The 12,339-nt window shown below is 37.2% G+C and overlaps 1 protein-coding gene across 8 annotated transcripts in view; it reads left to right on the forward strand.

Annotated features, from left to right (window-relative positions):
• ARHGAP21 (Rho GTPase activating protein 21) overlaps positions 1-12,339 on the forward strand; it is a 140,492-nt gene that overhangs the window by 55,831 nt on the left and 72,322 nt on the right. For all 8 annotated transcript variants that reach the window (XM_005865869.1, XM_005865871.1, XM_005865870.2 and 5 more), the window contains one exon: positions 2,052-2,076. In XM_005865869.1, the coding sequence (XP_005865931.1) occupies positions 2,052-2,076 (25 nt within the window). The remainder of the gene's footprint in view (positions 1-2,051; positions 2,077-12,339) is intronic.

Consider the following 12,339-nt stretch of genomic DNA (forward strand, 5'->3'; position numbering starts at 1 on the left):
GCTTCAGTGTAGAGTAGTAGCATGGTCTCATAAGGGGCAGCATGGGATAATTATAACACAGCTGACACGCTGGGTACTTGCTGTGTGTTCTTTATTATTCGTATGAGCGTCATCTCACTTCGTTATTAGCCTACATAACATCTGGAAACTGATCTGAGTCACATTATGAGTAAGTCGTGGACCTAGGATTTTAACTTGCCAACATGAATGCCTGATTCTTACTTACTATACAACAGTGTAAGGAAATAAGAAATTTAGAAAAGTTGTGAGACCTAGGCCAAGCCAATTAACTTCTTTCGGCTTCTCGATTTCCATTTTAATTTGAGGGAATGGAATTAGAAGATTAGGAAACCATTTCTAATTCAAAATTTCTATGACTCTTAGGCTGTCTTTTAAAACATAGTGTGAATAGTTTTTAAGGGTTATGAATAAGTGCTATTTTTGGAATTAAAATTTACCAGTTTGGGGTTCTTGAAATGTCTATAGAACTACTGACCTGGGTTTTCTAAGAATCTACTGTATCCTAAAGTGTCTAGCTTAGTATTCCTTATCTGTTAGGCCACATGTGAGAGCCTAACACACAAGGAATAGAGTCCCTTCCTTTAATTACATATTAAGGCTGAGTCTGTTTTGTCTTTTGATTTTGTTTTGAAGAAGAGCTTTTTGGTCATGATGAACATATAGTTGATATCATTTCATAAGATAACTTTACCAAACACAGGTTAAAAGTGAGTCATCATCATTATTATTTCTATTATTGGAAAATACTTCTAGAAGTTTTAGTCGCACAGTATAATTGTTAACAGCATAGTCATTGAAGTCAGAAGAGCCTGGGTTTGAGTCCCATCTCTGCCCCTTGCTAGCTCTGCGATCTTGGGGAAGTCACCTAACAGGCAATAACAGCACCTTTCTCACAGGTTGTAGTGTTGCTTACATGATATGATATATGTAAAACACTTAGTCCTGGAATTGGTATAGAGTAATTGCTCAGTAAACTAATTTTTAATGCTATTATTTACACAGATGTTCTTGCAAATAGGTCTGTCTTGTAAAGTTTACATGGGAAATACGTATTGAAATCTTTTCCTTTTTAATTATGAAATTTTATCCATTCACTTCAAAGGAGTTTTTTTTTTAAATATTCCTATTGTATAGCTTTTAGAAAATGTGCAATTAATACAACATTATCTTTATTATGTTACTTAGCTGACAAGCTCACCAGTCTCAGAACAGAGCTTATAACCAGAAAAAATATATATACAGGGTAGGGCAAAAGTAGGTTTACAGTTGTCTATATGGAAAATAATAAAATAATAAATAATAATACAAGAATAAACTCTGTGTATTACATACTCACAACTGTAAACCTACTTTTACCTCACCCTGTACATTTGGACAGCCAAATAAAGGTCAAAAGTAATATGATAAATTATCAGTCCACTTTTTTTGTTTCTACAGTAGATTGTAGCTTTCATATGATAGCGTTTCAACAAATATTTGAATAAATGTATTTTTATACTAGTTTTGCAAAGTTGCTTTTCTGATTTCCCAGCTAGAGGTGGATACATAGCAGCAGGACAGCCTGGTAGCAATGAATAAAACCAAATCTCAAAATTGAATAGAAGAAATAAAATATATAGCATTTTGGAGCCACTCAATTTATACAAAGACAGTTCTGGCCCCTGTAATAGCCCCTAAAGGCACATTTTATTAGCGTAATAGCACAGTAAGTGGTGGCCAGCCTGGCCCTCTCTCCCGAGTTCTAGGTTCATCTATCCAGCTGCCTACTTTTGACACCTGCACTGTGGGAATCTCCACACTCATTGTCAAAAACTGAACTCCCGATGTTTTCCCTCCAGATTGGCTTCACCCATAGTCGTCCTGTCTCTGTTTATGAAGGCTCCAACCTTCTGGCAAAAGGCACTGTTATAATGAGATTGTAATGAGCACATTTTGGGGAGGGTAGTTTAAATTGGATTGAGCCTTGCTGTGATTTCACTAGAGTTTATAAATATGGTTTCATATATGGATATATATGTTTTATTTTGTAGGATGAAGAAAATGGCAACAGAGGAGGTATGCTATAAAAGTTTAAATTTTTCTCTGAATGTTTTCCTACTCATTTCTTTCTGTCTTTAAGTAATATTATATAAGATGATACAGTTTTTGGAATTCAAATATATAACAATTCTTAGATGTGAGAGTCAGAAATTAAATATTTTTCCTGTAGATTTCAGAGTTTTATGAATCATTGCATCATCATAATTTGAACAAGTAATGATTTTATTGTTAATTATCTATATTATAAAAGGCCTGTGGCCCTAACGCCCTAACCCCCAAAGACCGGCGCAGGTGGGCGGGGCTGTGAGCATGGCCAGGCTGTGAGGGTGGGCGGGGTTCACGAATTCGCGCTCTGGGCTTCTAGTATATTAGTATTTGGGGAAGGAATATATCATATGATTCTGAGGAAAGTAATTCTGAGATTGTTATTCAATTAGTAATCTTTAACCTAGTGGTTCTTTTATGTAAGAAATACTGTGTGTTTTATCTACTAGATTTATTGACTCAAATACTGAAGAGCAGAGTATTTTGTTGGATTTAAATATTACATTTAATGAGCCTTAAAGGAGAATCAGGCTGGGGATAGGATTATTTCTTAATAACTCCCATTTACTTTTATTTTAATTTTATATGAACTTTAATGAGTTAAAATTTATACACAATAAAATGCTTCATTTTAAAAACTTTATTTTAGACTTTAAAAAATGTTGCCAGAATAGTACAGAGAGTTTTCATAGATAACTTCCTCTAATGTTAAAAATTTATATAACCATAGTATAATTAACAAAACTAAGAAATTGGTATTGGTATGATAAATTACAGACTTTATTTGGACTTTTGCCAGTTTTCTACTAGTGTCATTTTCTGTTCCAGGATTTCTGTGTTGCATTCACTTGTCATGTCCTCTTAGACTCCCCTGAGCCTCATCTTTCCGATATGTCATGCCCTTGATACTTTTGCAGAGTACTGGTCAGGTATTTTGTAGGATGTTCTTCAATTTGGGTTTGTCTCATGTTTTCTCATCATTACTTTGAAGTTATACATTTTTAGCAAGGATACATTTGCACCTATTTTAAGTGTATAGTATTTTGATAATGCATAACTTATGAAATCACCATTCCTATCAAGATGGTGATATCAAAAAGAACTTTTCCATGTTTCCATAAAGTTGCCTTGGGCCCCTTTGCTGTCAGCACTCCGCTGGCCCTAGACAATCCTTAATCTGCGTTGTTACTGTAGATTAGTTTGCCCCTTCTAGAATTTTTTTTATGTATAGAATAATACAATTGGTACTCTGTGCCTTTTACTTGGCATAATATTCTTGAGATTCACTTCATTCTATGTATAGGTACAAATAATATTATCTTTTATTGCTGAGTAGTTTTCCCTTGTGTGGATATACCACAGATTGTTTATCCACTCACCTGTTGATGAACCTTTGTAATACTGATATCAGATTTAAAATCTAGGAATGATTATGCTAAGGGTAAAATGAGAGGAAATCATTTCTTTCAGCACTATCAAAAGTAATCTGAGTGTAGGACCATATGGGACCCTTCATAGTTGCCACTGTTGTTCAAGATGGGCCACTCCTGTGTCACCATATGTCATGCACTAGGGCTCAAGATGAGTTCCAAATGTTACTTGGCATGGATTAGAAGCGGGCATTAGTGGGAAAAGGGGAAATTTGCACAGCCAGCATCAGCAAGAGAAAAGGGACATGGGTTTTCTATCGTCCTGCAGGATAATGTACTGATGCCTGGACAACCGTCTGGACACATAGCACCTAGAATTTCATGCCTGCCATGTGCTGGTCTTCATTGGGAGAATATCCTTCTAATAAATGTAAAAGGACATAGTTATAAAACTTCACACAGATGCTGACATATATCTGACAGAGCTCACTGAAGTGAATGAATTTAGTTGTATGGCGTGACTGGAGAGAATAGACATAAACATGTGCAATGGAACACTAAAAGATCCAGGTTCAACACAAGGAGATTTGGAGAAATGTGATAAAGTGAGGCTGAAGGGGGTTATCTGCTGGAGAGTATAAGAGTTTAATACCGATTTTATTTATTTATACTTAATCTCATTCTAAAGAGGGTTTGTGTTCACATGCAGAAATATATGTATTATAGTAAGATGAAAATAAGTTCATGGTAAAAAGAATGCATCAAACAGATATTCGGGAGATTTAGTACATGTAAATGTGTGCTGTGGATTCTACACTGTTACCAAAGATGGGCTCTAAATTTGCTTTTGAGCTTTTCCAGTGGGGGGAAAAAAAAAGAAAGAAAGAAAATATGATTAGGTAAGGATTCACATTGTCCAGAAGAAAATAACATTCTGTTTGCACTGAGGTCTGAGATAGATTTCTCGTATGGGCCCTCATAATGGGAAACAGTGAGTAATACAGTAGATGTATCCTTAATACTGTTCCTTCATATGGCTGTTTTTTTGTTTGTTTGTTTGTTTTGTTTTGTTTTAAACAGATCCTTCAGTGTAAGCTGATTTCAAAACCCCAAAGTCCAGTTCAGTTTAAAGGGCTTCTCAACTAGAGACAGTTCTGCTCCTGAGGGGATACTTGACAACATCTGTAGACATTTTTGGTTGTCACAATTGGGGGAAGGTGCTATGCTGTTGGCATCTAGCAGGCCAGGGATGGTGCACGTCCTACAATGCACAGTACAGCACCCCACAACAAAGAACTATTTGACCCAAAATGTGAATAGTGCTGCTGTTGAGAAGCCCTGGATTACAGTGATGGACGCCAAAACTGTGTGGTCCAACCGTACAGGTCTCCAAGAGTCTGGCTTGATCCAATGACAATATTCAGACCATTTAGAAGAACAGATACTCAAGACCACATCTTCAGTGATCTTTTATGAATATTATCCCTTACAACTGAATTTCTATCTGAATTGAGTTACTGATATAGTTTGGGGTTAAATTACCTGGCATTGCCTGTTGTTGGTGAAGGAATAATCATGAGTAAGGAAAAGGCTACATTTTAAGAAATATATAGAGTCAATATAATAACTAGAAGACAATTGAAATGTAATAAAAAGTTAACATCGGGGATATAATTGATTGAAGGAGAAAATAATTATAGGCTAGGTTAACAAAAAATTAAAATCAATAATTTAAAAGACGAGTAGAGGAATTAAAAGAAACACAACAAAATTAAGGCTTTAAAATAAGAGAAATACAAATTTAAGCATCTTACCTCCTGGAAAAGCAAAGGCTCATCAAAAGTAAGATCCTTGTAAAGTACAGAACATTGTGCATTTTCTTTCTAAGGAGAATGTTTGAAAAGGCGTAAGAGTACCTAAACAAGTTGTTTTGGGGACTTAGCTATATTAGGCATCCTAATATATGTATGTTATTACCCAACTTAGTCATCACTACAATGCTGTGAGATGTGAGACATTATTCCCATTTTGTAGATGAGGAAACTGAGGCTGAAAAAGATTTAAAGACACTTACTTGTCCAAGACCACGCGGCTAAGTGACAGAGCTTTGTATGCCCAAATCAGGTGTGTCTAACTTTGAAGTCCATCTTCCTTTAACTCTGCTATCTTACTTTGTTGACTTATTTTTAAGTCTCCTTCATTTACTTAATTTTGTTTCAAAAATGTCTTTAAACATAGTTTGACTTATGTAGGGTCAACAATTAGTAAGAAAATATAGGATATGTTTAGAATGTTATGAAATTAACACTCTGCTTTATGAAAGTTAAAAACAAGGAAACTTTATCCATATTTGTGAATACCTAAGGACGAAGAAGTCACATAACAGTCAGGGATATCCCAAGTTTAGAGGCCCTGAACATCTAGCAACAACCATCACTTGTTCCTCAATTCGGAATATCTGGCTAGCACTGGGCCTGGGAAGGAAGTTTAATGGGATTAGGAATCACTAGTGCTCTGTCTGTCTTTGTCCTCCACGACCAGGTTTGCTCTTGTTATATCAGTTGGTAGTTGGGGGGTCAGAGAGTAGCACACAGAGGCCTACCTAGTTTAAGTATAGTGTTCATAATACCATTCCAACAAAACTGACCAATCACCAGGACACACTCTATATGAAAAAAAACTTCTGACTTCTGAACATTTCTTAATAGATCAGTTTTTAGAATGCAATCTATTGAGAGACAGACTGTATATAATTTATTATGTTAATTGAACTGAAATTTATTTTATAATCTCACTTCCTTTTAAAAGTATTTTCAAGCATATTGAGATTATGAAATCCTTTTATGTGAATTTTGTTTTAATTAAACAGAATTCCAGCATCCAGTGTAATGATCTGAGTTAAAGCCTAGAACCACTGGAGAGAAAGTAATTGCCAGAATTTTATTCAAACTCCTAAGAGCTCCTGTTGTAATGCCAGAATTCTGAAACAGTTCGAAGTTTTGTTTTGGTGTTCTTTCCTTTTGGCAATAGAGTGGAATCTCTTTGGCATTTAATTTTCTGATTATTTTCCTTACCCAGTTTCCCATTCTATTATGTATTTTATATCCTATATAACTTTATTGTGTTTTTTAAAATTTATTTTTCCTTTTTGTTGGTTAGTTTTTTGTACTGTAATGAAAATAACATTTACAAGAAAAAGGCCATTAAGGTAGAAAAATATTTTTGGTGATGATAGTTGCTTTTGGATAATTGCTATTTGTTGACATCCTGTTGTCCTTAACTGTTTGGAACAGATATTCATAAATAATCAAGATAGAAATAATTGAAAGGTTGTAATTACTATTATTTATCTTCTTCCATGAGTAAAAGTTTTCTCCAACTTAGTTGTAGGGACATTTCCAGTGTTCTAAATCAGCTATCTTCAACCTTTTTCATCTCATGGACATACAAACTAATTATTAAATTCTGTGGCACACCAAAAAATGTTATATTTTTTTGCTGATCTGATAAAAAAAAAATAGGTATAATTTTGGTTCATTCATAGCAGATGGCTAGTGTTGTGTTGGCTCTTATTTTTTTATTTGACAATCTTAAGAGCAAAGAGGTCAGTGCCCCTGACTATAAATAGTCAGGTATTGCATGTTTTAAAAATTCTTGCAGCACACCAGTTGAAAATTACTGTTCTAAAATGTTATATCACGCATTAGTAGAAACAAAAAGTAACTGGGAATTCTATAAATTTTCTCAGTAGTAAAAATTTGTATTTTATAATAATTGCATCCTATTCCTGACTAAAGAGCTCTGTAGCCTGTTAGAGTTTTCTAATAACCAAGGTTCTTTTAGTGGCAGGAAATAGAAACTCCCTCAGACCATCTCAGGAAAGATCTGTTAATTCTAAAAACCAACAGGACATCTCCAAATTCAAAGTCAGGTGTTACCTGAGACCCAGGAAACCACAGAATTTGAACCTGAAAAGCTACTAAATACAGAGTAACAACAAAATCTTGGTACTTATCTTTCAAAGACTCAAACTCCAGTATTTACGGGATGATTAGAATGACTTTCACAGTTAATTTTGATTATGCAAGATTTTCTCCTGAGTTGACTTCTGTATAAGGTACAACCCTTATTATATATCTCTTTTCCTTCCTCTCTCATTATAATACTTCTGAATTCCTGAGAGAGAAATCTAATTGGCCCACTTCATTTTATAGCAGCTGTACAGGTCAAATGTTCTTCATTTTAATGAAGAGGAAATTCTGTTAAGCTGAGAAAATTTGGTATATTTTAAGCTGTTAATTTCCATTAACATTGAAAATCTGTTCCCTCAAATAAATATAACATAAAATATGGACATAAAATTTTGTTGTAAGAAGCTATTCTTATTGTGGGCTGGTTTAAGGCTATGGTGCAATGGTATGGTGTCAGGAGCATGCTTCCTTCTAAAACGCAGTGGTACTAGCTGAGCTCCGCGGATCTCTTCCAGTGTCTTTGGGAAGGATCATTAACTGAACCCCTTAGGATCCATTTTTAACTATATTGATGGTTTAAACTGGTAATTAGGTAAATATTCTCATTAGTTGCACATTTTTATTTTTTTAGTATTTTTCAGTAGAACAACCACAGATGTCTAAAATAGTCTCAAACATATTTTAGGAAGTAGGACTGATGGTGGTTGTGGTGGTGGTGGTTGGTGGGAATGTAGGTAGTGGTGATAGCATGGTGGCAGCAGTGGCAGCTGTTTATATTATGTCAGACAGTTTTCTAAGACTTTTCATGGATTTACTCAATCTTCTCAACTTTCTGGGCTTAATATTATTATCACTACCATTTTTTAGATGAGGAAACTGAGGCACAAAGTTTTTGCATAACTAGCGAGTGGCAGTGTTGGATTACAAAATCAGGCAGTCTGGTTCTAGAGTTTCCTGTCAATTTCTACCATGGCTTCTCAGAAAGTTATTTACTCTCACATAATCAATTCTTGAAAACATGTAAGAAAGAGGGTCTGTTCCTTTGAAAGATAAGGAGTATTAAAAGATCCCTAAATCAACTTTCAGATACAATTTGCTAACATAGTATTAGCATTTAATACTTGTTCTTTAATTTTCTTCTTCATCTTTGTAATTGAACATGTACCATTGGCTTAAGTGTATTGTGCTTAAGGATAAAGCATCATTACTTTATTATTTGTAATTGATTTCCATCTTTGATTCAGTTATATTTATTTTAAAATATATTTTTATTGATTTCAGAGAGGAGTGGAGAGGAGGGAGAGAAAGAGAACCATCAGTGATGAGAGAGAATCATTAATCGGCTGCCTCCTACACGTCCCACACTAGGGATCGAGCCTGCAACCCGGGCATATGCCCTGACTGGGAATCATCAAACCATCTCCTGGTTCATAGGTTGACACTCAACCACTGAGCAACACTGGCCGGCTCAGTTATATTTTTGATACCTAATTTTTTGGTGGTATTTTTCATTTATTTTTATGAAATGATAAAGGCACTCATAGGAATTTGCCAAAGATAAATGAAACATTTGTCTAGAAAAATATTTATTCATAACATAATCCACATAATATAAAATTCACCATTTTATTTATTTTTTTTATTTATTTATTTTAATATGTGTGTGTGTGTGTGTGTGTGTGTGTGTGTGTGTGTGTATGACTTCATAGAGAAGGACCCAGGAATCTTGTGATATAGATAATGTCAACTCTATTGATATCTATACTGTGCAGTCCAGTTCTCTTTCTGGGACCTTTCAGTCCACAGGCCAACGCTCTATCCACTGAGCCAAACCGGTTAGGGCTATTTTTATTTTTTAAATCTTTATTGTTGAAAGTATTACATATTTTCCCTTTTTCTCCCATTGATCCCTTCTAGCCCGCCCCCACAAATTCACCATTTTAAAGTGAACAGTTCAATGGCAGTTAGTACAGAATTAAAGGATATGTATGAAATGTGTGTCTACTACCTTTTCTACCAAAACATTTCACCACCCCAGAAGGAAACCCACATCCATTAAGCAGTCATTCACTGTTCTCTCCTCTCCTAAGTCTTTGGCAACCACCAGTCTATTTTCTGTTCCTATGGGCATATCTAGTCTGGATATTTCATTTAAATGCAATCATACAATAATAACCTTTCTTTGTATGACTTCTTCTACTTAGTGTAATGTTTTTGAGGTTTCTGTGATTGTGCCATGTATCAGTACTTAATTTCATTTTGTGGCTCAATAATATTCCATTGCATGTATATACCACAATTTGCTTATCCATACATGTATTGATGGACATTTAGGGTTTTCCAACTTTCTGTTGTGATTAGTGCTGCTGTGAACATGTGTAAACAAGTATTAGTTTGAGTTGCTGTTTTCAAATCTTTGGGGAGTACATCTAGGACTGGAATTGCTGCCTTATACAGTAATTCCATGTTTAACATTTTGAGGAACTGCCAAACTGTTTTCCACAGCAGCTGCACCATTTTTCATTCCCACCAGCAATGCTTGAGGGTCCTGATTTTTCCACATGCTCACCAATGCCTGTTATTTTTTGTTTTTGTATTATTGCCAACCTAGTGAATATGAAGTGGATCTCAGTATAGTTTTGCTTTTTATTTCCTTAATAACTAATGATGTCGAGCATATCTTCATGTGGTTGTTGGCCATTTGTGTATTTTCTTTGTAGATGTGTCTAGTTAAGTCCATTGCCCATTTTGTTTGTTTGTTTGTTTTGTTCTGTTAATCCTCACTCGAGGATTCCATTGATTTTTTTTTTTTTTTTTTTTTTTTTTTTTTTTAGAAAGAGTGGAAGGCTGAGGTTGGGTGGGGGGGAGAGACAGAGAGGGAGAAAGAAAGAAACATCCACATGAGAGAGACACATCAATTGATTGCCTCCTGCACATGCCCCAACTAGGGCTGGGGATTGCACCTGCAACCAAGGTACTTGCCCTTGACTGTAATTGAACCTGGGACCCTTCAGTTCACGACCAATGCTCTAATCACTGAGCCTAACCGGCTAGGGCCATTACACATTTTTAAAATTGTAAGTGTTCTTGATAGATGATTATCAGATTCACATATACTTTCTTTTATTCCATAGTTATATTTGGAAAAACTTTTTTGTTTACATTTAATATAATTAATTATATGTTTATTGTTTAAGCTCCTATTTTGAAATTTTTGTTTGTTTTATTTTGGCTTTCTTAAATTTCTTTTCTCTTTCTGGATTAAATGATATATTGCCATTTGTTTAGTGTTTTTTCTAAAAAATTACAATAGCAACTTTATTAAAGTCTAATGTTAATTAACATTTTATTCTCCTCTGAAACAATGTAAGGATCTTGGAACATGTTACTTACTAACTCTATTCTCCACCTACCTACATGTTACCTTTATGTTGTGTTTTAATTCTTTCAGTTTTTGTTTTTCCTAAAAGGTCTTTGTTTTACCCTCATTTTTGAAAGATATGTTTTTGCTGCTACAGAATTCTAGGTTGATACTTTCTTCCAGCATGTTGAAGAAGATAATATTTCACTCTCTTTTGCCTTCTATTCTTGTTAGTAAGAAGTCATATTTTGATTTAATGGTTCTTTGAAGGCAAACTTGTAAAGTATCTGCTGGTAAGATTTTCTTTATGTCTTTGGTGTTTGGCCATTTAGTAATATGACGAGTTCTGGATGAGAGTTTATTTTTATTTTTCTTATTTGGGAATTATTTGAGCTTCTTGTGTCTTTGGATGGATGTCTATCACCTTCTAAAATATTCTCGTCCAGAATCTCTTCATATATTATTTGTCCCTCTGTATCCTAGTGCTCTCTTTAATTCTTCTGGGCTCACAAACTTATTTTATATATATACTAGAGGCCTGGTGCACAAAAATTTGTGCACTGGCGGCGGGGGGGGGTATCCCTCAGCCCCACTTGTGCCCTCTCACAGTCTGGGACCCCTCGGGAGATAACGACCTGCTGGCTTAGGCCCGCTCCCGGGTAGCAGAGGGCAGGCCCAATCCCTAGGTGCCTGCCCTGCAGCCCCTGGTCGGGCTCAGAGCAGGGCCGATTGGGGAGTTGGGGTGCCACCCCCTGTCATGCACAGAGCAGGGCGGATCAGGAGGTTGTGGCGCCACCCCTGTCACATACAGAGCTGGCGGATCAGGGGGTTGGGGCGCTGCCCCCTGTCACGCACAGAGCAGGGCGGATCAGGGTGTTGTGGCGCCACCCCTGTCACATACAGAGCTGGCGGATCAGGGGGTTGGGGCGCTGCCCCCTGTCACGCACAGAGCAGGGCGGATCAGGGTGTTGTGGCGCCACCCCTGTCACATACAGAGCTGGCGGATCAGGGGGTTGGGGCGCTGCCCCCTGTCACGCACAGAGCAGGGCGGATCAGGGTGTTGTGGCGCCACCCCTGTCACATACAGAGCTGGCGGATCAGGGGGTTGGGGCGCTGCCCCCTGTCACGCACAGAGCAGGGCGGATCAGGGTGTTGTGGCGCCACCCCTGTCACATACAGAGCTGGCGGATCAGGGGGTTGGGGCGCTGCCCCCTGTCACGCACAGAGCAGGGCGGATCAGGGTGTTGTGGCGCCACCCCTGTCACATACAGAGCTGGCGGATCAGGGGGTTGGGGCGCTGCCCCCTGTCACGCACAGAGCAGGGCGGATCAGGGTGTTGTGGCGCCACCCCTGTCACATACAGAGCTGGCGGATCAGGGGGTTGGGGCGCTGCCCCCTGTCACGCACAGAGCAGGGCGGATCAGGGTGTTGTGGCGCCACCCCTGTCACATACAGAGCTGGCGGATCAGGGGGTTGGGGCGCTGCCCCCTGTCACGCACAGAGCAGGGCCCATCAGGGGGGTTGGGGCTCC

Source organism: Myotis brandtii, unplaced genomic scaffold (genome assembly GCF_000412655.1).
Source record: "Myotis brandtii unplaced genomic scaffold, ASM41265v1 scaffold215, whole genome shotgun sequence".
In the NCBI taxonomy this organism is placed as follows: Eukaryota; Metazoa; Chordata; class Mammalia; order Chiroptera; family Vespertilionidae; genus Myotis; species Myotis brandtii.